The sequence below is a fragment of the Xyrauchen texanus genome, chromosome 1 (assembly GCF_025860055.1).
Source record: "Xyrauchen texanus isolate HMW12.3.18 chromosome 1, RBS_HiC_50CHRs, whole genome shotgun sequence".
Classification (NCBI taxonomy): domain Eukaryota; kingdom Metazoa; phylum Chordata; class Actinopteri; order Cypriniformes; family Catostomidae; genus Xyrauchen; species Xyrauchen texanus.
The window spans coordinates 650,350-678,206 of NC_068276.1; the positions used below are offsets into that span (position 1 = coordinate 650,350).

General features: G+C 37.5%; 2 protein-coding genes across 3 annotated transcripts in view; both read right to left on the minus strand.

The window, feature by feature from the left end:
* LOC127647955 (calsequestrin-1-like) overlaps nucleotides 1–21,120 on the minus strand; it is a 36,750-nt gene extending 15,630 nt beyond the window's left edge. Inside the window, exon 1 of one of the 2 annotated variants that reach the window (XM_052132494.1) lies at nucleotides 20,734–21,120. In XM_052132494.1, the coding sequence (XP_051988454.1) occupies nucleotides 20,734–20,988 (255 nt within the window). In that variant the 5' untranslated portion in view covers nucleotides 20,989–21,120. The remainder of the gene's footprint in view (nucleotides 1–20,733) is intronic. The other variant, XM_052132502.1, reaches the window with a different exon arrangement.
* The window catches only part of LOC127648178 (histone H3), a 1,095,985-nt gene that overhangs the window by 478,579 nt on the left and 589,549 nt on the right, over nucleotides 1–27,857 (minus strand). The gene's annotated exons all lie outside the window — the stretch shown is intronic.

Below are 27,857 nucleotides of genomic sequence, written 5' to 3' on the forward strand. Positions count from 1 at the left end.
AATGCCGTCTGGACCGCGGCTTTATGGATGGTCACCTGACGGAAGGATCCAGTTACATCCGCAACAGAGATGGAGAGTGAATCAACCTCTGTAGCGTCGGCCTCGACTGCTCTCTCCGCGAGGGCGGTGTTATTTCCCTCAAAACGAGCATAAAATGTATTTCGCTTGTCCGGGTGATAGGCAGTCTTGTAGCGTAGCGTCTGATTGGTCCGACCAGCACTGGATCATTCTGAGGGTGTGTGCTTCCTGTTTCAGTTTCTGCCTGTAAGTGGACAGAAGCAGAACGGAAGAGTGGTCTGATTTGCCAAATGGTGGGAGGGGGAGGGATTTGTAGCCATCCCGGAAAGGAGAATAGCAATGGTCCAAAAACCGGTCCCCTCGTGTTTTAAAGCTGATATGTTGGTTGTATTTTGGTGCGATTTTTTTCAAATTGGCTTTGTTAAAGTCCCCGGTTACAATGAACGTGGCCTCAGGGTGTGCGGTTTCCTGCTCACTTATACTCCCATATAGTTTCTTGAGTGCCCGGTCTGTGTTGGCTTGTGGGGGGATGTACACATCTGTGATAATGACCGCTGTGATAATGACCGTGGTGAATTCCCTCGGTAGCCAGAATGGTCGACACAGAAGCATGAGATATTCCAGATCAGGGGAGCAGAAATGATCCTTTGATCACACCAGGATTTGTTGATCATAAAACATACACAACCACCTCTGCTTTTACCTGAGAGGTCTTTCACTCTGTCCGCTCAGTGCACGGAGAACCCAACAGGTTCGATGGCTGAGTCTGGAATCTCCGCAGACATCCAAGTTTCTGTAAGGCAGATAATGCAGCAGTCCCTCGTCTCTCATTGGAAAGAGATGTGCACTCTCAACTCGCTGAGCTTGTTGTCCAGAGACTGAACATTTGCCAGTAGAATACTGGGTAGTGGGGGTCGATTTGCGCGACGTCTTACTCTGATGTGAACACCGGCTCTTTTTCCCCTTTTCCTTCTGCGTTTCCGCGGCTGGGATGCCCAGACAAAGGGCACCGCTGGCGTGTTTGTAAACAGCGGGTCGGCACTGAGGAATTTGAAATTTGGTTTTCGGTGTGTAATTGCAGAACCAATGTCCAAAAGCGTTTGTCTGTCATATACAATAAGGCAGACAACATCCAAGACAAAAAACTGTAAACAAAACAATCAAAAAACGGCAGTGTTGTGTTGGAGATCGCAACGCAGCAGCCATACTCGGCGCCATCTTGAGTCCATATCATAAGTACTCTTAGTCCAAATCATATAATAAAAAGAGAGGCAAGACATCCAACAGATGCTCCATTTCATCTGAAACACCTTTGAAGAAATATGTTTCTCTGCTCCTAGACTGGGTTCTCAAATTCATCAAAAGTAAGAATGTCCCAATACTACTTATTTATTTTTAGAACAAATACAAGTACCGATACCTATTTCGTCTAGTTTTTTATCTGAATTCCAAATCAACAGTTTATTTCAATTTTATCATCAAAATGGTGTTCAAAAACATGATTTAATCAAATTAAAACAGAGCAATTAATTTTTAACATAATATTGTATTATTATTATTATTATTATTTTTATTATTATTATCAAATGAAGCGTGTTTATACAGAACCTCACCACACATTCCAAAATCCAACATTGGAGTTATTTTTATCAAATAAAGTTTTGCATAACAGAGCTTCACAGATGTGACATATTGCTTAAATAATATACAGTTACTATTTATAATAATAATTATTAGTAGTAGTAGTAGTATTACAGTGAATTTTACATAACTATGTAGTAGTGATATATTTCTGTCTGACTTTTTTCCATTTAAATTGAGCTTTTATTTTGGCAGAAGCTCTTATTTTGAAGCCCTATCCAATTCGTGTTTTAACATTAGCTTCTTACTTCCTGTAAAGCAGGTCACTGTGACACAATATGATTATTAAACCGCAAAAGGTTGTTATTTAATGAAATAAACATGTAGTCTGTATGTGCCTCCTGCTACAAAGTGAATGAGCGCTCTGCTCTCTGTCATCTGCTACAAACAGAGCATGCAATGCCCATGATGGTGTTTTACGTCTATAAGTCAAGGATCTAAACGGTTTGAGCACTTTGTGTCTTTTTGTCTGCACAACACAGCAGCAAATGCAAACTATATATTTATTATTTATTAAATGCGCTTAAATAACCTCACTAGGAAATAATGTGATTTCAATTTGTCTGCTGAATCTTTATGTAATGACATTCTAACATCAGATTTGTGTTCGTTTTCTGAGCATTTTTCGAAATATAAGTATATATGTATGTGAGCGTGGTATCGGAAACGATTCTGATACCAGTATCGGTGTCCGGATGTCTGAAATTAAAAGTCTCCCTGAAATTAAGTTCGTTTTGTGGTGTTTATCCATTGAATATTTGCTTTAAGACCAAAAATAAGACCAATTTTGTGTTTTGCAAGATGATGTGAGGATCTTTACTAAAGCATGCTATGTTCAAATGTCATTGTTCTATTTTCTATTTTTATTTATAAAACGTTTGTTACCCTGTCTGATACCTGTCACTAGTGAAGGGACTGGGACTGTGTGCATAAGCCAATCTGCTTTATAAAATGAATGTTGCTTTACAGATAGTTGATTTGCTGTGAAAAGATGACAGCTGAAATGACTCAGCTATGATTAATAACGGACAGCATGTGTTCAGATAGACGGACACTTACAAACTCTCTGAAAAACATTTTTGTGAACTTGGAACACTTGGAACATTTTGACACAATCATAAAAGATTTGTGTGAAAGGAGCGCAGAGATCAGCGAGAGGTCGAAATCAAGCAATATTATTTTATATGCTCATGTTGTATGAATAAGAGTTGTCCCCGAGTCTAATTTTCCCATCAAGAATGTTCTCTTGTTTGTAAAATTGAACACAACTGTAGAAGTCTGACCTTCACTTCAAAAGAGAATGGGTTCAGGAAATCACAAAACAATGAGGAACAATAGCTGATTTCCATTTCTAAGCTTCCACCGAAGAATGTCAATTAAATCTGTGACCTTTTGGTTCAGAGCTCAAAAAAACACCAAAACATGCTTCTTCCCAGAGGTTAAACCTACTAGTGACATACAGTGACATCAAACAATTAAATCACTGCTGGTGTGAACGAAGCTTAAAGTCAACAGCTACTGTCTGACATAGCTTCTGTTATGAGTATGAAAGACCGTTTCTGCCACATTCAAAATATATCATCAAAAAATTGTGCTTTGGCAAGTCAAAAAAAAAAAAAATCATAATTTTGAAATAAAAACAAAGTCATAATAAAAAATTAAATGTCAAATTATTTTGAAAAAAATAGATCATTTTGAGATAATAAATCAAAGTTGAGGAAAAAAGTCAAAATCATGAGATGGTAAATCATAATTGCTATTTTTATCTAACACTTTTTACTTTTATATCTCAAAATAATGACTTTTTTCTGAAAATTATTCATTTGTTTATCAATTTTGACAGTCTTATAATTTTGACATTTCTTCTCATTATTTTGCATTTACGCATTTATCCAAAGCGACTTACAGTGCACTTATTACAGGGACAATCCCCCCGGAGCAACCTGGAGTTAATTGCCTTGCTCAAGGACACAATGGTGGTGACTGTGGGGATCGAACCAGAGACCTTCTGATTAAATGTTATGTGCTGATTAACAGTTATGTGCTTTAGCCCACTACACCACCACCACTCCATTCTTTTGATTTAACATTTCAATATTATGAATTAGTGTCTCATAGTTATGACTTTTTATCTCATAGTTATGACTTTTTATCTCAAAATGATGAATTTGTATCTCATAGTTATTACTTTTTACCTCAAAATTATGAATTTTTATCTCATAGTTATTACTTTTTTTTCTCAAAATGATGAATTTGTATCTCAGTTATTACTTTTTTTCTCAAAAATATTATTTTGTATCTCATAGTTATTATATTTATCTCAAAAATATTATTTTGTATCTCATAGTTATTATATTTATCTCAAAAATATGAATTTGTATCTCATAGTTTTATCTCAAAATTATAAAATGTTTTCTCGTTGTTATGACTTTTTATCTCAAAATGATGAATTTGTATCTCAGTTATTACTTTTTTCTCAAAAATATAATTTTGTATCTCATAGTTATTATATTTATCTCAAAAATATTATTTTGTATCTCATAGTTATTATATTTATCTAACAAATATACCTTTTTAATCTAATCATTATATATTTATCTCATAATTTGCAATTTTTATCTCATAATTTAGACTTTTATATCTCAAAATAATTACTTTTTCTCAAAGTTTTTAATTTGTATCTCATTTATTAATTTTATCGCAAAATTATGCATTTTTATCTCATAGTTATTACTTTTTATCTCAAAATTATGAATTTGTTTCTCATAGTTATTACTTTTTTATCTCAAAATGATGAATTTGTATCTCAGTTATTACTTTTTTCTCAAAAATATTATTTTGTATCTCATAGTTATTATATTTATCTCAAAAATATTAATTTGTATCTCATAGTTATTACTTTTTTCTCAGAATTATAAATTTTTATCTCATAGTTATTACTTTTTACCTCAAAATTATAAAATGTTTTCTCATTGTTATGACTTTTTATCTCAAAATGATGAATTTGTATCTCATAGTTATTACTTTTTATCTCAAAATGATGAATTTGTATCTCATAGTTATTACTTTTTACCTGAAAATTATGAATTTTTATCTCATAGTTATTACTTTTTACCTCAGAATTATAAAATTTTATCTCATAGTTATTACTTTTTACCTCAAAATCATAATTTTTTATCTCATAGTTATAACTTTTTACCTCAAAATTATAATTTTTTATCTCATACTTTTTATCTCAAAATTATGAATTTGTATCTCATAGTTTTATCTCAAAATTATAAAATGTTTTCTCATTGTTATGACTTTTTATCTCAAAATGATGAATTTGTATCTCATAGTTATTACTTTTTATCTCAAAATGATGAATTTGTATCTCATAGTTATTACTTTTTACCTGAAAATTATGAATTTTTATCTCATAGTTATTACTTTTTACCTCAGAATTATAAAATTTTATCTCATAGTTATTACTTTTTACCTCAAAATCATAATTTTTTATCTCATAGTTATAACTTTTTACCTCAAAATTATAATTTTTTATCTCATACTTTTTATCTCAAAATTATGAATTTGTATCTCATAGTTTTATCTCAAAATTATAAAATGTTTTCTCATTGTTATGACTTTTTATCTCAAAATGATGAATTTGTATCTCATAGTTATTACTTTTTACCTGAAAATTATGAATTTTTATCTCATAGTTATTACTTTTTACCTGAAAATTATGAATTTTTATCTCATAGTTATTACTTTTTACCTGAAAATTATGAATTTTTATCTCATAGTTATTACTTTTTACCTGAAAATTATGAATTTTTATCTCATAGTTATTACTTTTTTCTCAAAATGATGAATTTGTATCTCAGTTATTACTTTTTTCTCAAAAATATTATTTTGTATCTCATAGTTATTATATTTATCTCAAAAATATGAATTTGTATCTCGTAGTTATGACTTTTTTCTCAAAGTTATGAATTTGTATCATACATTTTATCTCAAAATTGTGAATTTTTATCTCATAGTTATTACTTTTTATCTCAAAATTGTGAATTTATATCTCATATTTATGACTTACCAAAGCACCTTTTTATGTGTCAGAAATGGTCTTCCATGGGCGAGTTACAGCCCAACTCCCTCCCTGTGTGTCTGGTGACCCTGCTTGGGTTGCGATTTTTATTAGTCTGCTGGTTTGAATTCTGATGACTCATGTACGGCAGCACCTCACTTCACCTGTGCTTTCATCGCTCCAAATGGCACATAAATTGATCCAGGCAAAGGACGGTGTGTTCCACCATTTCAAATGCTGCACAAACCGCAATGGGATATTATGACTGGAGTTTGCTATGTAATATCAATAAAATCTAAATCAAACCAAATAAAAGTTGAGTTATGTTGTGGATGGAAGCAAAAGGGCCATTCAAAAAGAAGGATGCTTTTAATTTGACGGTCACAAAATTTTGCATCAATATTTCAGTGAGACGCAATGCACAATCCTGCCATTTGAACACAGTGTTGAACATCTATACGTTATATGGAAATATGTAACAATTATTATTACGGAGCATGAATTACAGATTAAACTCATAAAAATAATCCTGTAAGCACTGCATCATTGCTGGGCATTTAGCTATTGAGCAGCATGCCAATGATGAGTTTAATCTGTAGCTCATTGTAATGGGGTAAGCGATGTGAAAGGAGGCGGCCGGGAACCAGCTGAACAGTCAACGCTAAGTTTAATGATATAAATGAACTTAAAGAACTTAATGAACACACACAATGTGGACGCATGTCTGTCTGTCTGTATCTCTCTCTCTCTCTCTCTCTCTCTCGAACTGGTGCCTCTGGCTTATCTTTATCCCACTCCTGGCTGATTAGACTGATTCTGGGCTGGGAGTGTGTCCTCAAAATAAAAAAAAAAAGTGATTTTTTTTTTCAAAATCCCTAAACCGCCACCAAAATTTCTAAACTAACTCCAAGATAATTCAAGGTACATTCATCAAACACAGTCAGCCTGTTCTGGAAATGTCTTTTCTAACTTGACTGAATTTACCACCAACAAGGAAAGGTTGCAGCTGTCTTGACATGAGATCGCTGAACCACTAAAGATTCAAAACCAAAGTGCAGATACGCCACACAGCCAATTTTACAGATGTATGCCATTTCAAAACCTGTGATAAATGGCCTATTTCTATGTATGACAAACACTAAACAATACTAATCTGGGTAGCCGAGCACTGGTAGAGTAAAGCTGCGTCACTTTCATGCATTAAAACATATTCTATAACTGTCGGTTGATCTCGTAACATTTCTCTTCCTGTCTAAGCGGGCGTATCTTGGTCAGAATAAGTTGCTTTGTGGACCAGATTTTATGGTGATTGTCTAAATACTAACTGAGGACAGGCAGTAGATTGTAGACTTTCTGTGAGACCCCAAATGTCTTTCCGCCCCAGAACCCAGATCCCAGCTGAGCTGAAGTGCAGTCTGTATGGTTATGAGTTGCACGTGTTTTTAAGGGTTTGATTCCCTGCTGCTCATTTAACTGTTCCGGCAGCAACGAGAGGCAGAAACAGAGAGAAAAAGCACATGAGGCTGTGTTTGTAGAGTCTGCCTGGAAGTAATTGCTCATTCAGAAAACCTCTATGGAGTCTGGATGCATCCAATTCATTCTGATTTGTAACTAAAATTTGGATGAAATGTGTGAATATGGTAATGATACAGTTTGATTACAAATTCAAGTCTTTCACTAGACAGCGTAGATACTGCAGGCTATGACACGCAATACAGGAGCAATATGAACAGGAAATGAATTGCCTCCCTTTAATGGAATTTGAATATGAGAGACAAGGTAGGAAAAAAGAGAGAGAGGGAGACAGGTAGAGGAAATGATTGAATTGCAATTCAATTGCTAGTCCAACACTAGTTTTGCGGCAAAACAAATCATTATTAATTTTGACAACATATGTGTATGTATTCCCTGATGTGTAGAATACATTTATTCCTCATCTGATTAGAAATTCTTCTTTAAACTAAGTTCAATACTGTTAAAACAATGGAGTAAAAATCTTGTAAATTTTTTCATAGGCAAATTAATAAATAACAATAAATTATAAACCACTAAAGACAATTGTACCGTGAGCTCTGAGGTTGTTAATCAATGATATATGCTTCTATTAAAGCCATCAATCTGCATTATTTCACATTTTGTTTATGAATCGTGTTAAATAGCGAAAGACCTAGTGAAGAACTACACTATCCATAATCCTTAAGAAAGATCCACCAGTCAGAGAATCGCAGCAAACAAAGTGCACCAAAAGAGCTCTGCAGCTCCGCCCACTCCATGACGCACTGTGGATGATGCAGTCGAGTCGCTCTCCCTACTCTCAAATTATTGATATATTTCTAAATATCTAAATATTTTGCAATAAAACTCAAATATATTTTTCTATACTTATAATCAGCTTCCAGAAATCAATATGCCACACGCTCCATTAAAATGAGAGACTAAGTCGCAATGGACTGTTCTTGAATTCTTTTATTTTTAATGCTTTATGTTTTTGCTTTCAGGATAAAACAAAGTCTCAGCTTTCAAATTATATCAATGGTATCAAGAACTGTATACTACAAGTGGTTTTGATTTTTAATGCGGTGTGTCAAATCGTTCAGCTGTTAATTTAAATGTGAGCGCTGCATATACTGTAGCATCTCTCATACGATCAGCGCTCCTCATTTACCCATGTTACATATTTGATCTTTGAGGTAAACATGGCAAAGAAATCAAAATCATCAGACTCTGGAGACATTAAAAGAAACTTACGTGGTCAAGCTGAAACCTTTAATGGGCCTGCAGACCAGGAACTCGATTTGGATGGTGCGGCCAGGGAAATTCAGAGTCAACTGTCCAACATATTTGTGACGCTGACGAAGGTTGTTGCTGACTGAAATCTCTCTGCAACACGCCGATCAATTATGGCGATGGAAACAAAATTCTCCGAGTTGGTTACAAGAGTGGCAGATGTTGAGAAACTGATTGATTATCTGGAGTCATCGGAAAGGGAATTATCCACTTATCCGCTCATGACCAAAACAGACCTGGAATACATTTTGGAAAAACTGGAAAATCTCGAAAATAGGAGTCAAGGAAATGTTATAATACTATTTTGTCATGGACAAATGTGTTGTTTTGGTTATTCAGGGCAAGACAGTCATACTTTGAGCCGGGGGACAAATCAGGGAAGCTTTTGTCTAGATATATAATTTTTTTTATTTTCTAGCATTCCCTGAGTGAAATCTGCTGGTGGTGAAATTTTTACCTCGGCCATTGATATTAATAATGCCTTTAAAGAGGTCTATCTTGATCTTTATAGTTCCACGTCTTCGTCTACTGATTAAGATACTACAAATCTGTGGAATCAATAGAACTTCCTAAATTGAAAACTGAGCAAAAAATATAACCTTGGAAGACGTTTATGAGGTATTTAAGTCCTTACCTACAGGCAAAGCTCCGGGGCCAGATGGTTTAGCCGCTGAATGTTTTAGATCTTATGCTACAGAATTGGCTCCACTTTTGTAAGAAGTTTTTATGGAATCATATAAAGAATTGAAAGCTTCCGCCAACCATGTCACAAGACTGGATCAGTCTGATTCTTAAAATGGACAAAGATCCAAGCTAGTGTAAAAGTTACTGCCAAATATTCCTAATCCTAATTGTCAAAGATTTTGGCTAACTGATTAAGTAAAGCTATGACACCTCTTATACATATAGATCAGGAGGGGTTTATTTGGGACCATAGCTCCTATGATAACATTAGGCATTTCATCATTATCATGTGGTCAGTAATGAATGATCAGTCTCCGGTGGCTGCCATCTCACTTGACACCGTGAGTTTGATATAGTAGAATCGATTATCTTTTAAGATTTTGGAAATGTACGGGTTCGGGAGTACATTTATTGGTTGGATTAAGTTACTTTATAGACACCCTGTAGCAGCGGTACAAACAAATTTATTAATTTCAGAATATTTTACTTTGCCCTCTTTCCCCAGTATTGTTCTCTCTTGCCCTGGAACCATTAGCAGCCGCATTAAGATGGGAGGATGATTTTCTAGAGGTGATGCGAGAGGCATGGCACATAAGCTTCTACTTTACGCAGATGATATTTTATTATTTGTCTCTGACCCTACTAGATCTATACCTTGCCTCTACACAATTATTAATTATTTTTCAAGTTCTCAGGATACAAAGTTAATTGGTCTAAATCCGAAGCTTTGGCTCTGACAGCGTACTGTCCGGTAACGGCTTACCAGCCAGGCTTCTACCAGTGGCCCAAACAGGGCGTTAAGTATTTCAGGATTTTATTCCCAGCAAATTTGTCTGATTTAGTTAGTTAATTTTGACCTTTTAATAAAAAGATGTTTGAGTGATGTGGGCAGGTGGGCTTCATTACATTTTTCGATGATTGGGAAGGTTAATGTTATTAAAATTAATTGTATTCCAAAAAGTAACTACATGCTACAATCTCTCCCTGTTGATGTCCCCCTCTCTTATTTCAAGCAATTTGATAGCATAGCGAAGTCCTTCATTTGGAATGGTAAGCATCCCAGATTGCATTTCAATAAGTTACATAGGCTGATTGGCAAAGGTTGGCCTACACAAGATTTAGTTCTATTTCTATGAGTTCAGTCTCAGACATTTGGCTCATTGGTCACTTCCACCTGAGAGAGCCTCTCCCAGTTTTGGTATTTAACAGGAAGTTCTTGCCCCTATTTTGGCATTGCAAAGCCTCTCTATCAAACTAATCTGAGAAGTTATGTTGATCCCCGTTATTTCGCATTTGCACTCGGTATGGACAAAAGTGTCCAGAATGTTTAAATCGGACATTAATTTAAATGTTGCCTTGATCATACGGAAGAACCCAAGATTGTGTATTTTTAAGTCCCCTTTCTGCAGGCCAGAGTGGATTGTGTGGGGGGGTTGCTAATGAGAGCTGTATGAGAGTGGAGTGTTGAGATCGTTGGAAAATTTGGTTCAACATTTTGGGATCCCCAAATCTCAGTTTTATAGGTATTTACAACTGCGCCACCTGCTTTGTACTGTTTTTGGGAGTAGCACACCCCCCCCTAAAGCGGCAGATACTCTGGAAGTGGTGATTACTGCTTTTGGAAAAGGTCATGAGGCATCAGTGTATTACTTAATTCAGAGTCTGGGGGACAGAGCTTTAACTTCTCTCAAGAGATTATGGGAGAAATATTTCAACTTTGTATTGGAGGAGGAAGTGTGGGCTAGGATTCTTAAAAACGTTAAGTCGGCATCTAGAGATGCAAGGGTGCATCTTATGCAATTCAAAATTTTGCATAGATTTTATTGGACCCCCTCTAGATTGTATAGGCTATCAGGGATCTTGGTAATGGTTTGGGATAGAAAGATAAAATATTATCTCAAAATGTTATTCTGGGTCAATGCGATTTAAATTAAGGAGCAGTTCACAATTTATGATTTTCAATGGTTTTTCATTAGATTATATAATTATTTTGATATATATTTTGATATATATATATATATATATATAAACTATAACCACACATGTGTTATAATAAATATGTAAATTCCATATTCCATTAACACTTGTGAAGGTTTTTTTTGTACTGCTAAGTGAGTTTTTAAAACAGCACTTACAGCACATATAAATTTGAATTTCATTCAAGTATGTCCTCAAATTTAATTACAATTTTGCACCCTGTTTCCTACACAAATTCAAATGTCAAAAAAACACTGAACTGGAATTTAAAAGGAATTCTCAATTCAATTCTGAATGGCACTCTAACCTTGTTTTTAAAAGGAAATCTATGACATAATTATCAGGGGAATTATGTAACAGTACTGATTACACCATCCACCTAATTTGCCTAAAAACATACTCTGAAAGATCCAAAGAAAGGGCGACGTGTGAGATTTCTTGTTTTTCCCTGTAAAACCTCTTGTATCAACACCTCAACAAATGAGAGATGAAAGTGTCATGATGGTCTGATCTTTGATATAGCTGTAAAAAGGGTCCATATGTGTCTGTTAAAAACAGCCTGCATGTGAGACTGTAGGTCCAGCATTAATAAGAGATGTTTGCCTCGGTGCAAACAAAGATTATGTAAGACTGCACTGAGTGAGCATGAAAACTTCAGACAGTGGGTCTTGAACTGCAAAACAACAACACATCGAGCTGAGACAATGACTGTTTACATTCATCCTTACAATGCATTTAAGGCAGGACTGTAATTAAGGTTGAGCTCATGTAACAAAAGACCAAATTATCAAAACTTCTATACACATCATTAGATTAGTTGCTCTATACTTTTACTGTATGTAATTATTGTCTTATTTTTAATTCTCATTATGAACTTATTTTATCTTATTTATCTTGCTATATCTTGCCATTTATCCTCTGTACATCCTGCTAATACACAACAGCACGATTGCAAGTGTGACATTTCTTTAACTGTGCTGATACAACAGTTCAACAATCAAGTAAATAATAATGATTTGCATTTCAGACAAAAATTGGCCAGTTTGTTTGAACATTCCTTCTCCGCCAGTGAAAATAGTTATACCGGGAATACACGCAAGCTTGAGTGAAGTTTAAGATGCCATACCCCCGTATGGGACAGGGCTCAGCTGGTGGTGGTGGGGTGGTGGAGTTTGCCTGTGTTTAGCACACTGAAACAGCAATGTGATAGATTGTGAGCAGACTTATAAAGCAATGGATTACATGCGATTGGCTAGGAATTACCCGGCTAATGATGTGATGATGTACAGCTGCTAGTATTCCCGCTAGAACTAAATCTGTGTTTTTGAACAAATTGTTCACATTTACTGCCATCGTTTTTTTTTAACGAAGGAGTCAATGGCACACTCATAACTTAAAGCAGTGTGAAGCATTTACATATTTCCATTGATCATACCTGAAGTTGACCAAAAAGAGTGTTTAGAAATATTTCAAACATAATTTTTCATTTCATTCATAAGTTTTTTATTATATGATTTTTATATTTCAAGTTAAATAAAAAAGACTTCTTGAGGTGTATGAAGCCCACAGGCAGAAATAAGCACATCAGTCCAATGTCTCCACGACTCTTTTGCACGACTTGCCATTGCCTTCAGCTTCTTTTGCTACTGTTCTGCACCATGTGTTGCTAGGTCGCCCGGATCTACAACTGCCTTTGGGGTTCAATCAAGCACAAATGTCTTGTAGAGGCAGACGGTGGGCATGACTAATCCATCACCACATACATTTCTTGATTTCATTGGCCATTGCATTTCTACAGGTGAGCTCAAGCAGATCTTGGGCCAGAAGATATGTAGGACATGCAGAAGGCATTTATTGACAAACACTTGCAAACGTTTAATGTTCTGCTGTGTGATACCCAAAGTTGCACAGCCATACAGGAGCACGCTCTCTACACAAGCACCAAAGATGCGAAGCTTCAGGTTCTTGGATATAGTAGATAACTTCTACAGCTTGCTCTGTGTGAAATAGGCTTGGCAGGCTCTGTTGAACCAAATGCCAATGTCAGCATCAGTTCCTCCATTTTTGATCACTTTCCAGCCGAGATAACAGAATTCCTCAACGTCTTCGATGACTACCCCATATAGAAGCACCGGCTGGGTGTCATTTGTGGCTATTCACAACAGTTTGGTCTTCTAGATGTTAAGCTTGAGTCCAACTATGTAACGGTGTAACTTCTATGACAATTTATATAACAAGTCATTGAGAAAGCCCTTAAAACAGGCAATTCATCATCATAATTGCAATTATTTGTTTGACAATTAATCATAAGACAAATGTCAGGATCGTGATAGCCCTAAACACAGAGAAATGGAAGCGCAGCGTAGTTCTAGCGGGAATACTAGCAGCTGTACATCATCACATCATTAGCCGGGTAATTCCTAGCCAATTGCATGTAAGCAATTGCATTATAATTCTGCTCACAATCTATCACATTGCTGTTTCAGTGTGCTAAACACAGGCAACCTCCACCACCAGTTGAGCCCTGTCCCGCATGGTGGTAGGCTCCTCGCCCCTGTCTCCTATCTCCGGCAGGACATGACGTTCCGGGTACAACTCCCTCGGACCGCCGGACGGGGCCTACGCCAAAGAGAGAGACATTACTTTCTGTTTTACATTTATCAAATAAATGGCATCTTAAACTTAAACTCAAGCCTGCGTGTCTTCCCGATAGAAGTGAAATGATACAAATAGTGAAGTGTCTTAGTGCTATTGGACTGTATATCAGAACTATTGGAACACCGATTGCTCAGTCAGATTCAAGGGTTGGAACTAACTGTTGCATAATTCCTGGACTTAAAACCAGCATATTCAATATGCACAAATGTCGGACGGAACTTGATTTTATCCATTGGAAAGTGATTGGATGCTTCTTTGCTTTATGTTCCACTCCAGTTATGAAGAGCACAACCAAGATACAACGAAGTTAAAATGAAAAACCAATCACTCCTCTAAGGCAGTTCTAAAATATAGAATGAAATCTATTTAGCTGGAAATGTGTGTTTGACTTCACTCTTTAATAGCAATTTGCATTCAAACTGCTGAAATTGTGTAAGGAACTAATGCCAAAAGGGTACAAATTCACATCTTTTATTTTAGATGAATATACAGCCTTGCAGTGAGTTACCGGTAACCTTTAATACATATGCTGAGTCATGGCTGAATTGACAATGAATGTAAGATGCAATAAGACGTCTAAATTGGCGAGTTCATCCCGCACGTAATCAGTGTAATGACTCATATTTAGACATTTTGTTTTGTCTGAACCCTCATACGAAATCTCTCTGTGCTAATTCACTGATCCAAACCACCCATCTTTTGAATATTTCAGAAGGCGCTTTGCTTTGCTCAACTTAAAAGTAATTTTCTTACATGAATAAGAGATATGACTGTATCCCTCCATTATGCAGAGAGTAGATTAGACATTAATAAAAGTGGACTGGGGAAGATTGGGTTCTGTTGAACACTACAATTCTCATTCAAAACCTCACATAAATCCAGTGCCTTACTGAACTCAGTGCAGTCTTCAAAAACCGTTAACAAATGTTTGTGACGGGATCACTGAAACTAGGATCGTAATGATTAAAATCCCAAGGAAGATTTTCTAGAATGCTGATTCATTTTTCAATTTCATTCCATGAAACATTGTGTTGTTTAAATATTTCAAATACTCATTTGAACATTTAGTTGGTGCTCTAACTAGAGTAACAAGACTTGTTATTGGCAGACACGAAAAACAGCCTGTTACACATCTAAAGTCTTGAATGCTGTGATGCATTTGAGAAAAAAGCGTTCAAAGCGTGGTATTTTACAGTAAGGTTTATCATGCTAGGCTAGTTCTACTGTTAATGCATCTATTATGATAACTCAATGTCCATCAGATCCACTAGAGGGTGCACTTTAACATGAACACAAATGCAGTTGTGCTAACATTATTAGCATGAAGAATGATTATTAAAAGAAAGAAAAAATAATTGGAAATGAGGACAAGAGAGAAGAGACGGAGCTTGCGAGGACAGAGTGAACCACAGAAGTGAGGACAGTGCGGCTGAATGTCAGAAGGAAGTGAGAACATTGGTCATACCAGCTAAAATTACTCACTAGCAGTCAGTCCCAAAGATAGCAGGAGCTATTCTGGCAGTGAATTTAGCCGGTTCGTACATTGCTGACACACAGCAATTCTACTAACATAGGGGGTTGTAATTGTCATGGAGGAAAGATATTAATATCTAAAGTTATAAATACATGAATCTGACTGCATTTTAGAATATTATCATTTAAATGCATCATCATGGACAAACATTTTCCAGTGTTTACTTAGAAACTATTTTGGAATTAATTCGTTATTTACAAGAATAGCTCACCCAAAACTGAAAATGATGCCATCATTTATTCACCCTCATATCATTCCAAACTCATATCTTTCTTTCATCAGCAGAACACAAAAGGAAATATGTCTCTAAGAATGTCACAATCACTGATTTCACACTATAGATGTTGATTGACTCACTTAAAAGCTTAAAAAGCACCCAGTAAAACTAGTCCATGCGACTTGTGTCATTTTCCACGTTTTCTGAAGACATATGATCACTTTGTATGGTCAACAGTCTGAAATGTAAGTAATTATTCACTCTTAAATCAAACCAAATCATTGAATAAATCATGTAAACAAAGCACAGATAAATATGTCAACAAGTCAATGAAATCAATCCTCGCTGGTTCTTGGGTGCGTTGTGACCAAATGTCATGGCATAAAAACCAATGAGTTGTGTCCAAGCAAATAGAATGTTAGCATAGCATTAGTGAATGGTTCCCATTGGGTTATTTTTTATAATTGTTTTAGAAACCAGCTCCTAATGTTCTAGGAACTTTTCTTTTTAGGTTTTATAACAATAAACGTCTTATATATCAATCATGATTGCGCCAAGGAGACTGCAGATGTCAAGAGTAGCATTTTGCCCTGTTTTCACCAGAAAACCCATCATATTGCTTCAGAAGATATGGGGTAAACCACTCAAGTTTTATGGATTACCTTTATTCTGCTTTTATGACCTTTTTAGAGCTTGAACGTTTGTGTCCTGCAGAAGAAAGAAAGTCATTTGAGTTTGAGACAGCATGAGGTCGAGTAAATGACGAGAAAATTATAATTTTGGGGTGAACTATTCCTTTAACTACATTTATCAGTACAGTTATAGAAACCAATTCTATTTTGAAAAGAGCTGAGCTACTGTCACTCTACTGAAAAATGTAAAACATAAAAATCTATCATGTAACTGCTACAAGCGTCTTATCCTAACAAGTAGATGTGTTATGAAATGCTGTTTTGTACATCATGTTGTATTGTGCATGTGGACTTAGAGAATACAAACTCTCCTACAATTTTATTGAACCGTTTTGGTCATGAATCAGCCCCAGGAATGGATCAGTGATTCATTTCAGTCCATGTGAGGTTGCAGCTACTAAATACTTTTACACAGCTATTACTACTTAATTCACTACATCATTATATCAATGAGAGTGTTTTCATTAAAGTTAAAAGCTGTAACCAGGGGCCTGGCTCAGCAAGGTTTGAAGCTGACAACCAACCCTAGAGTCGCAAGTTCGAATCCAGGACAGCTGAGTTACTCCAGCTAGATCTCCTAAGCAACCAAATTGACCCAGTTGCTAGGGAGGGTAGAGTCACATGGGGTAATCTCCTCGTGGTCGCTATAATGTGGCGGTATCTCGGTGGCGCACGTGGTGAGTTGTACGTGGATGCCATGGAGAATAGCGTGGGCCTCCACACGTGCTATGTCTCTGCGGTAACAAGCTTAACAAGCCAAATGATAAGATGCGCGGATTGATGGTCTCAGACGCGGAGGCAACTGAAATTCGTTCTCCATCACCTGGATTGAGGCGAGTCACCATGCCACCACGAGGACTTAGAGCACATGGGGAATTGGGCACTCCAAATTGAGGAGAAAGCTGTAACCAGAGAGATACTCATTGTTTTTGTGCCATTTAAGTGGGCTATTACTAAATATGGCTAATGCTAAATTGCATAGTTCTATATTAAAAAGCCATTGCCCTTTCAATTAGCTTCAATCTAGTTACACTTATTGTTAGTAGATACTACTGTATTACAGTAGCTAACTAATTTTTCAGAATGGAAGCATTACTTAAGTTTTAACTACTTTAAATTTAGAGATTAGAGTTGCTGGTAGCTTGGCTATCTACAGTGTGAAGTTTACATCACACTGGACACACATGTTCCTACAGCCACAATACTGAAACGAGGCATCTGTGGGCCATCCATTTTAAAGTTACATAATATTGAGACAGCTGCTTGCAGTCAAAACATACTGAGAATCGATTTGAGACTGTCTAGGAACTTTAGTGCTGGAGTTCATTTAGAACAGGACGGAACGTCTACTTGCTTTTGTTTCAAAACCCTAGAGTGCATGACTTGTTTAAATTGGTCAGCACAGTCAGATTTGGAAAGCACTTGCCCTCACTTCCAGTGCTATGTGTATTACCCTGCTGTCTCGTAGTCTCTCGAAATCATGACACTAATGCCATTTCAGTTATTGCCTTATTAGCAGGGAGTTTCTGTGGGGGTCTCTGATGACATTCTGGTAACCATGACAGAGCTGTGATAGCGTAAGGGTTTGACTGTGCAGTATTCTCAGATGTCACAGGCTAATGAAGAGGCAAATCAGGCAGAGTAGACAAAGATGCTTTCTGTTTCGCTGTTGAAGCCAGCAGTTCAGAAGTCAAGAGACACATTTAGCTGGCAGAAAAGGAACATGGGGTCCTGTACATGAGTGTTCTTAACCTATTTCTAAAGGCTTTAACTATAGTGTTGGGAAGTTTGATTAGTTTCTTGAAGTGACTCGTGAGTTGTATAAATTTGCCGTAATCTAGGACCTTGATAGAACGTATTGAACACAGACTTCCCTCGTCCCTCAAATCCTAGTTTTCTTTCTTTTTCAGTTTAGAGACATACAAACTCTCATGAATCCTCTGACAGCTGGTTGGAAGACAAATTCCCTGAACCTTTACAAGTATACCACTGTTGGTTAACAACTTCTATTTTCAGACAGTGGGACTTTCATTCATCAATGAATGAATAAGCAACTTTTCAGAGAAAGATCTTTTTAATGAATGACCAAAGTGTAGGCGTGAAAACCCAACTTGGCACAAGCTGATAGGTTCTTTGAACTTGTTATCTGTTAGCCAGTCAGCTTGCTCACATGTGATGTGTTAAACCAATCGGCTGACATGGTGCAAGCTAATAGGTTCATTGACATGTAACCTGTTGGTCAATCAACTTGCATCACTCTCTAATATTGAAATTGCTCAGTTTTGAAGATAAGTCATTTTTTCCCTCTAAAACCTTCCTCCTTCCAATGTCTAGATAACTATGTTTTTAGCAGTAGCAAGACTTTGTACTTGACCTAGTCTGCCAAGACCAATATCCCTATCAATATGTCATACACAAATTAACATGCTAAATAATTCACAGAGCTGTAATGACTGAAATTATATTAATGCATAAAATAACATCCAAATAAATTATAATAATACAAGTATAATTTCCCTACTTTGTATGGCCAAATTAATTTCTTGTCAAAGCCCAACAAGTATAATATATATAGTAAGTGAAACATAGTCATTGTTATGGTGTAATATATTTCCGTTTATTTCAGTGATTTCCTGATGTTTGTTTGTGCTGTCACAATGGTTACAATACTTCTGATCCTTTGAATCCCAAAGGATTTGTCAACATTTGTAAATTTCTAAAGCTGTTCAAATGTAAAAGGTAGATATTGATATTGTACATTTTTGTGTCTATGCAAATGTACAAATGTGAATGTTTGATAGAGCAACACTTTGCATACAAATACCCACAAAAAATATAAAAAGATCAAAAGGTAGCGTCTACCTACCTAGTTATTATGTATACGTTTTACCACATATTTTACAACACAATTTATGCGTTGGGAATTTCTTCATGTATTTCGCTCTCAAACGGATCCATAGCTAGTTTTATGAACCTCATCTTTATTTCAAAACTTGCACAACCATCAATCACAAGTATACAAGTAGTTTAACAAATCTCTAATTAAGAGCTCTATGTACTAGCTTCCAGGTTTGTTCTGTTTGTATTGCTAGAATATTGGACTGCTGTCAAAGCAGAATGTTCTTAGCAACAATGTGCTACTATGAATGTGAATAACAATAAGAACATTTGTTGAATTGATTGATTTAATAAAAATAATACATAACACCACAGTAAGATAATCAAAGAGAGTTGAGCTACACCCCATGACTCTCCAATGCCACCCCTGCATGCCTTTTATTTTGCTGAGTGTCCTATACAGCCCCATGAGTAACTAACAGCAGCTCAGCTGTTCTGTAAGAAGACACTGCAGTGCTCTGAAACATCAGTACCTACAATAGCAGGGAAGAGGAGGCTAGCTGACCTGCCGTTAACATTTTCACTTCTATTCCAAACTGTAGGTCAGAATACTTGTTAACAAATGGCTACATGTCTAAACCGCTGTTCTTAAGAGATGTAGCTGGGTATTAGTCTATCGGTTAACCCTAGCCTAACCCTAACCTTTTTACTAAACTATTGTAGTTTTCACACTTGGCTTGACTGCTTGGTCCGAATTCAAGATTTATTTTATCCCCTACCATGCTCCAGCTGGTGACTTTTTAGATTGTACTTTTCCATCTGATCTGCGGTACAAATCATCAACATGTGTACCCCCTTTGGTACCAGCGAAAACTGTTTACTTTAGGACTTTTGGTCCTTCCTACATTTCATTGATTTAATCTTTATGAAATCTTTAAACAAACAGAATGGCTTTCGAAATGCAAAGAATAGGAGTTGCTGTACAAATGCTTGATTTAGGATGAGTTGCAACTACAAACTGAACTCCACATCACCTTTTCAATAGACTCAGATATGGTTCCAAAGTTAAAAAAACAAAAAAGAACAAACAAACAAAAAACATGTTTACACCAACAAAACAAACCCAACTCTTATGTCAAATGGACTCATCTGCAACATCATTTTTAGTGTGAAAGCGCCCTTATATCTTTCTTACCATGAAACTGTCACTCAAGGGTACAATGGTTACAGGGGATCTCAGTACCTCTCCAGTTCATGGGCCACCTTGTCTGTGATTTTTAACTATGGCATTTGTTGTAAAACATGCAAGTGAGCACGCTTGTCCCACATAGGATCTCACTGATCTTTTTCAGGGCATCTGTGACCCATGACTAAACTGGCATTTTGCCTCATGGTTCATTTGGAAAGTCAGAATTTAAGAACTCTTCTTTGACAAGGGTGCATGCATAGCATAGTCCACATCAGAGGAATATCAGATATACAGGGGTGCCTCCATCATTCCAAGACTGTGGTGTTCGACAGAGATCAGAACCCTACCTGCCTCCTTGGGATTCATCTCCCCGGACACCCAATCAATCCACACACACACACCCTCTCTGATCTGAATTAATTTCACACGCACCTCCAAAGCAAGTTTCTCCACCTCAAACTGTTTTCTGGAGATGCGGTCCTCGCCAACAGGTTTGTGGAAGTAGATCACCATGACATCGTATTTCTTCATCACAGACTTGTAGTTCTTGTTGGTCATTTGATGGACACGGTCTTGCCCATCATATTCGGGGACCTCCAGGCCCTTCTCTCCCCAACACAGGGAACCAAGCGACAGCAGAACCCCCATGAGCACCAAACACCAACTCATTTCACCTTGATGTCCCATTTGATAAAGTTAAAAGTTTTCTTGGTTTTACTTTGTTCCCAACTAAGGTCAAACTATTAGGAACAAGGTCCAATTCATGTGCCCACCACCCAGAGAAGAACAAGACTTGCTCTTCACTCTCCCTTTTAAAAACACACATGCACAAGCTGAATAGCCGATGCCCTTGGGGGTGGGGTGTGAGGTGCAGGGTGGATATAAATTTGGACATGTCTAATGCTATGGGCACAGTTAGGCATAGTCAAGGCAATGGAGGCAATGTGATTGGCCAATTCTAGGATTAGTGATGGAAATACTTAAATTGGGTGGTTATCACCTGTTGGCAGTGGCAAGCTCAAATTTAGAGAACAGAAAGTTAAAAATAAACCAAAACAAATCCAACTGAAAGTAAGTGAAACTAAACAATCCTGGAAGAAACTATGACATTTAAACAAAACTACAGTAAATATAACGAACAAATGTAAACAAAACTAAACTAACCTGCACTAAACCAAACAAGACGAAACTAAACCAAACCAAACACAACTATATAAAGCTAAGCAAAACCAAAATAAAGTAAACAAGACAAAGCTAAGCGAAATTAAATGAATTCAAACAAAGCTAAACGAAACTAGACAGACTAAACGATACCAAGCTAAATTAAGCTAAATGGAGAAACAATCTCTAAACCTAGTGACATGCTGAGTGTCTTCCTTTCAGTGACAGAGAGCGGCAGGTATTATGGAACCAGAATGGGAGGGCAACAGGATTCCACTGCCATATTAAGTTTTGCTGGGGGCTTTGACCCTTGCTAAAAATAAGGACTTGTTTGGATAGTGGCAGCAAGATGGCTGCCCTGATGTATGTGTGCTTCATGGCAGAGCTGTAGTGAAGTGTCCAGTGTCACCCTGAATTAGTTGGCAAACACCAAGAAAGTCTTGTTCTGTACATGGGGAATAACTCCATAGAGGGAAGTGAGAAGTACAGCCCAGTGATACAAAGATTTCCCTAATTATGATAAGTTTGGCATAACGTGTATTCCAAAAAAACAGTTATTACACAGTTCTCGATTCTGATTGGTCAATTACGCTATCTAGCATCTGTGTGGTGGGTGTACTGCTGCACTATGGCTGCCGTCACATCATCCAGGATGCTGCACACTGGTGGAGGTTGAGGAGAGTCCCCAGTTTACCATCAAAAGCGCTTTGAGTGTAGTGTCAGAAAAGCACTATATAAGTGTGTATATACTCCTATATATATATATATATGCAGTATGTGAGTGTATGTGTGTGTTTGTGTGTGCACAAATATGCATATTGCTACATAATATTTATGTACAAAGATTCAGCCAGAGGATGATGTGGCAGTGAGTACATGTCAAAGTTTGACACCTGATCTCTGCTCTTCTATTTCATGTGCTGCCAGCTAAAACTGTTTGTGGTATTTGTGGGGGCTTCTGTGTGGGAAGTTGAGGAGGAGTGTGAAAGGACTTTAAAGTTTCTGCTTTTGGTTCAGTCTCCCTTTTACTCTTGATTTGCAAAATTCCTTTTACTTATCAGCAGCGATTTATAGCAGCACGATTACAGTGTTGAAATTCCTTGTATTTATTTTTCTTTTCTGGAATGCAGATTTTGTTTAATACTCTGTGTTCAATTCAGAGAAGTTTGAAAATGTCCCATTGAATGATAGAATGTTCTGCATTCAAAATTGATCATTTCATAATTGCCAGAAATCTGAAGATGTCATCAGGGTCTCATTCCTCTGCCTTTTTCCCATTTTCGAAATAATTTCACTTCAATACTTAAACAGTACATCTATTTTACCTAGCAATTAGCAATATTGTAAATAAAGATGATATACACAGCATGCCCTTTAGCTCCAAAACTTGTAAGAGTGCCCTCTTGTGGCAGTGTGTCTAACATACCATTGAAGTTTTCATGTTGTTGTTTATGAATAAACATGATATTGCTGTGATTCAAATAATATAACATGATATAAACATGATGCACTGTTATAAGAACTATGTAGGTTTACAATGCTTTTGGAAAATAGCCATGCACTGCTTCAAGTCTGTATGAAGTCGACCAACCACCTTTTATCTTACTGACAAAGTCAATTCTGATACCATAATTTTGCATATTAAACCAAATTATAGAAAAGGGGTTCTCAAGATTTTAGGTTACCACTCATAAGAATGTTTAAGGAAAAGTGTACATTATATGGGCTATATCTAACCACTGTCAGACTTGGCACTGTCAGATTGAATTTGTCAAATTTTTGTCACAATACAGTGTACATACTAAGAGACACAAAAGGACTGTAATGCATCCATTCCTATTCGGTCAAAAATCTATTTTGTGGCAAATCTTGTTGCTTGGCAACTACAAACCTGACAGACTGTTCGCAGGAGTTGGTGTGTGAGCTGTTGCTGATTATTGGTTTGAATCTCTTTGAGTGTTTGTGCTTTCACATTTGTATATATTCCTGCAAATCTGGATGCTAAGAGTTTAGTCAAAGCCAAATATCATGAACCTCATTTCAATAATACTTCAGGTATCTTTCCTTTATTTGCCTTCTCTCCAAAGTCCAGATTGTACAAATGAGAACCACTGGTATAACCCTTTGCACTGTTATAAGCCATTTATATGTCAAAATATTCCAGAATCCTTGTAAAATACTATTATTATACATTTTTCATGGTTTAGCATACACCTTTCCACCATTTTCAGCGTGTTTTCTCAGTATTCTCGCTATTTCCTCTACAAAATTTGTCACATTTTTACCAAAATTGACCAAGACCAAGCCTCACAATCTTTATTAGTTGTTTTTTTGTTGTTGATTATGTTTTTCAAAATCGCTTCATTGTAACATGGCAACCGATTTGATGGCGAGGATGCTAATGCAACACTTGCATGCAACACTTTGGTGTACTGAAACGTAATTTGGCAATTTTCATCGCAGCCAAGACCTTAGGGTATGTGCAAAGATTCAAGCTTCATGTTATTAGGGGCGGCTGTGGCTCAGTTGGTAGAGCGGGTCGGCCACTAATCGTAGGGTTGGTGGTTTTAATCCTGGCCCACAAGACTCCTCATGCCGAAGTGTCCTTGGGCAAGACACTGAACCCCAAGTTGCTGTCAATGGCAGGCTAGCGCCTTGCATAGCAGCTCTGCCGCCATTGGTGTATGAATGTGTGTGTGAAAGGGTGAATGAGACGCAGTGTAAAGCGCTTTGAATACCGTTAAGGCTTAAAAAGGCACTATATAAGTGCAGACCATTTACCATTAGCAATAATATTATGTCAAATATTATGTTAATAATATTTATATTACATAATATTAATATTATGCTTATGTCAAAGCATTGACTGCCAAGGAATGCCATTACTACAAATCTATGCAGCCCTACCAGGTATATCGCACAAACTGAAAGGGCATTATGCTTAGCCCCATCATTGCTGTTTGCAACTATATCATTTTTATATATTTGCTTTGAATGTTGTTACGCTGCATAGTAGTTGCATCATAGTGTCACATACACCATGATCACACGGGAATTCGGCATGCTGTTTCCGATACTTCTGCTAGGATTGGCCACATTATGCCAACTCGTGACAAACGATTACAACGTTTCTGTCAGCTCCAGTGTGTTTACCTACCCTTGTCTCGCACTGAAACCAGGAAGTAATCACATTTATATAATCAGTAACAAGCGCAATTCGGACATTGCATTTTCCCTCCAACATAATATTTTTACTCCACTGATGGTTAGGTTTAGGTTTGCGATTTGGGTTGGTGGGTTCAGTTTGTAAAACATGCATTCCTCTTCACTGTGTTGCAGCCTGTACAGCTGAAAACAGCTCATTTTACAACTCACTTTTGGCTCCCCCCTGTGGACATTTCACCTGGAGATCACACATGCCTATACGTCCAACAACACTTACAGTTTTGCCCACTGGGGGGCAGTGTTTCTAATTTCAGTAAGCACAGGCCAATTTTAGCTAAAGAAAAGTCAACCTACTTTTTCTGATTTCACTGTGAGATCAGTCTGGCAAATATGCCGTTCAAATGTACAACTTAAAAACCATAATTTTCGATTGAATGGATGACATATGATTTTACATTAGCAGCTATTTTGTCATGATGTTTCTGTGTGGCCAATGAGGTGATGGAGTTAATCTGCGGCTCGGCTCTGAACCTAATTAGGTGGCTTATTATGTTTGACAAAGCTCAGAGCAGAAGTAATTAACCACAGTCTGATAATTGGCATTGATAATTATGCATCCTTCAATTCATGTTGGAATGTTTGTATTTATGAGCTAAGAAAAGTTAATGGCCCCTTGATCATTTCACAGATGGCCAGTCCATCCTTGCTTACAGTTGTCTCTGCATAATAAATTTTTTATTTTTGAATTATTGAAATATTTCCTTTAAGTATTTAAGCAAGCATAGCAAATTAGACAGATAATGCACAACATTTTATCCTCATTTTGTTGTACTAGGGCTAAAATATTCTCTACTTTACCTTTGTCAGAAAGTAAAAGAAGAAATTGCCTGAAACACACACAAACACACCAGAAGAATATTTTTTGCAGATGTCAGATATTGTTGTGCATCCTAAGAGAATATAGGCTAACTCACATGTTTTTCACAGGACTACAGGACTACATGTAGAGAGACCATGGTCAGAAATGGCCTTTACCATTAAAGTGCAATATTTGCATTCATCAAGCACAAGGAAGTGTAACCACCCAGAACACCCTAACAACTGCCTGAAACCACATAGCAACACCATAGCAACCATCCAGAACACCCTAGTAACTGCAGAGCTATCAATTAGCAATGCCCTAGCAACCACCCAGAACACCCTAGCAACTGAAGTGCTATCAACTTGCAATGGCGTAGAAACCACCCAGGACACACTAGTAATGCCCTAGCAACCACCCAAAACACCCTAGAAACCGAAGAGCTATCAACTAGCAATGCCCTAGCAACCACCCAGAACACCCTAGCAACTGAAGAGCTATCAACAAGCAATGCCCTAGCAACCACCCAGAACACCCTAACAACCGAAGAGCTATCGACTAGCAATGCCCTAGCAACCACCCAGAACACCCTAGTAATGCCCTAGCAACCACCCAGAACACCCTAGCAACCAAAGAGCTATCAACTAGCAATGCCCTAGCAACCACCCAGAATACCCTAGCAACTGGAGAGCTATCAACTAGCAATGCCCTAGCAACCACACAGAACACCCTAGCAATGCCTAGCAACCACCCAGAACACCCTAGCAACTGAAGAGCTATCAACTAGCAATGCCCTAGCAACCACCCAGAACACCCTAGCAACTGAAGAGCTATCAACTTGCAATGGCCTAGCAACCACCCAGATCACACTAGTAATGCCCTAGCAACCACCCAGAACACCCTAGCAACCGAAGAGCTATCGACTAGCAATGCCCTAGCAACCACCCAGAACACCCTAGCAATGCCCTAGCAACCACCCAGAACACCCTAGCAACTGAAGAGCTATCAACTAGCAATGCCCTAGCAACCACCCAGAACACCCTAGCAACTGAAGAGCTATCAACTAGCAATGCACTAGCAACCACCCAGAACACCCTAGCAACTGAAGAGCTATCAACTAGCAATGCCCTATCAACCACCCAGAACACCCTAGCAACTGAAGAGCTATCAACTTGCAATGGCCTAGCAACCACCCAGAACACCCTAGCAACCGAAGAGCTATCTACTAGCAATGGCCTAGCAATAACCCAGAACACCCCAGCAATGCCCTAGCAACCACCCAGAACACCCTAGCAACTGAAGAGCTATCAACTAGCAATGCCCTAGCAACCACCCAGAACACCCTAGCACTGCCCTAGCAACCACCCAGAACACCCTAGCAACTGAAGAGCTATCAACTAGCAATGCCCTAGCAACCACCCAGAACACCCTAGCAACTGAAGAGCTATCAACTAGCAATGGCCTAGCAACCACCCAGAACACCCTAGCAATGCCCTAGCAACCACCCAGAACACCCTAGCAACTGAAGAGCTATCAACTAGCAATGGCCTAGCAACCACCCAGAACACCCTAGCAAATGAAGAGCTATCAACTAGCAATGGCCTAGCAACCACCAAAACACCCTAGCAACTGAAGCGCTATCTACTAGCAATGGCCTAGCAACAACCCAGAACACCCCAGCAATGCCCTAGCAACCACCCATAACACCCTAGCAACTGAAGAGCTATCAACTAGCAATGCCCTAGCAACCACCCAGAATACCCTAGCAACTGAAGAGCTATCAACTAGCAATGCCTAGCAACCACCCAGAACACTGTTGCAACCATCTAACTTCCATTATCCGCTGGACTTTCCGAAATAATTCTGCATGCTCAAAGTTTAGTGTGACCGCCCTTTAAATCATATTCGTGCGTCTGCAGCTTTTGTTTGTTTAAAAAAATCTATATAATCTGTTAAATGATTCAGCACTTCTCGGACCATATTTTGAGCTGTGCTGTTTTATTGACAATGCTTTACTTAGAAACAAGAGAAAGCAGAGAGAGAGAGAGAGAGAGAGAGAGAGAGAGAGAGAGAGAGAGAGAGAGAGAGAGAGAGAGAGAGAGAGAGAGAGAGGAAGGGTGTAAAATGACTTTGCATTTTCTTTGTTTCACTCTGTTGACTCACTCACCCTTTCAGCGACATCACAGAATGAGTCCAGCAGAACAGAGCTTTCCAGAACTGTCAGATGATACAGACATGTGCCAGAATGAGTCACAATGATTCAACTACAGGGTTGAATGCAGTCAATATGAGTATAGTTTTCATTTGTCTTGTAATAAATCAAGAAATAGATATCATGTGATATTAAACTTATATAGATATAAAACTGTCA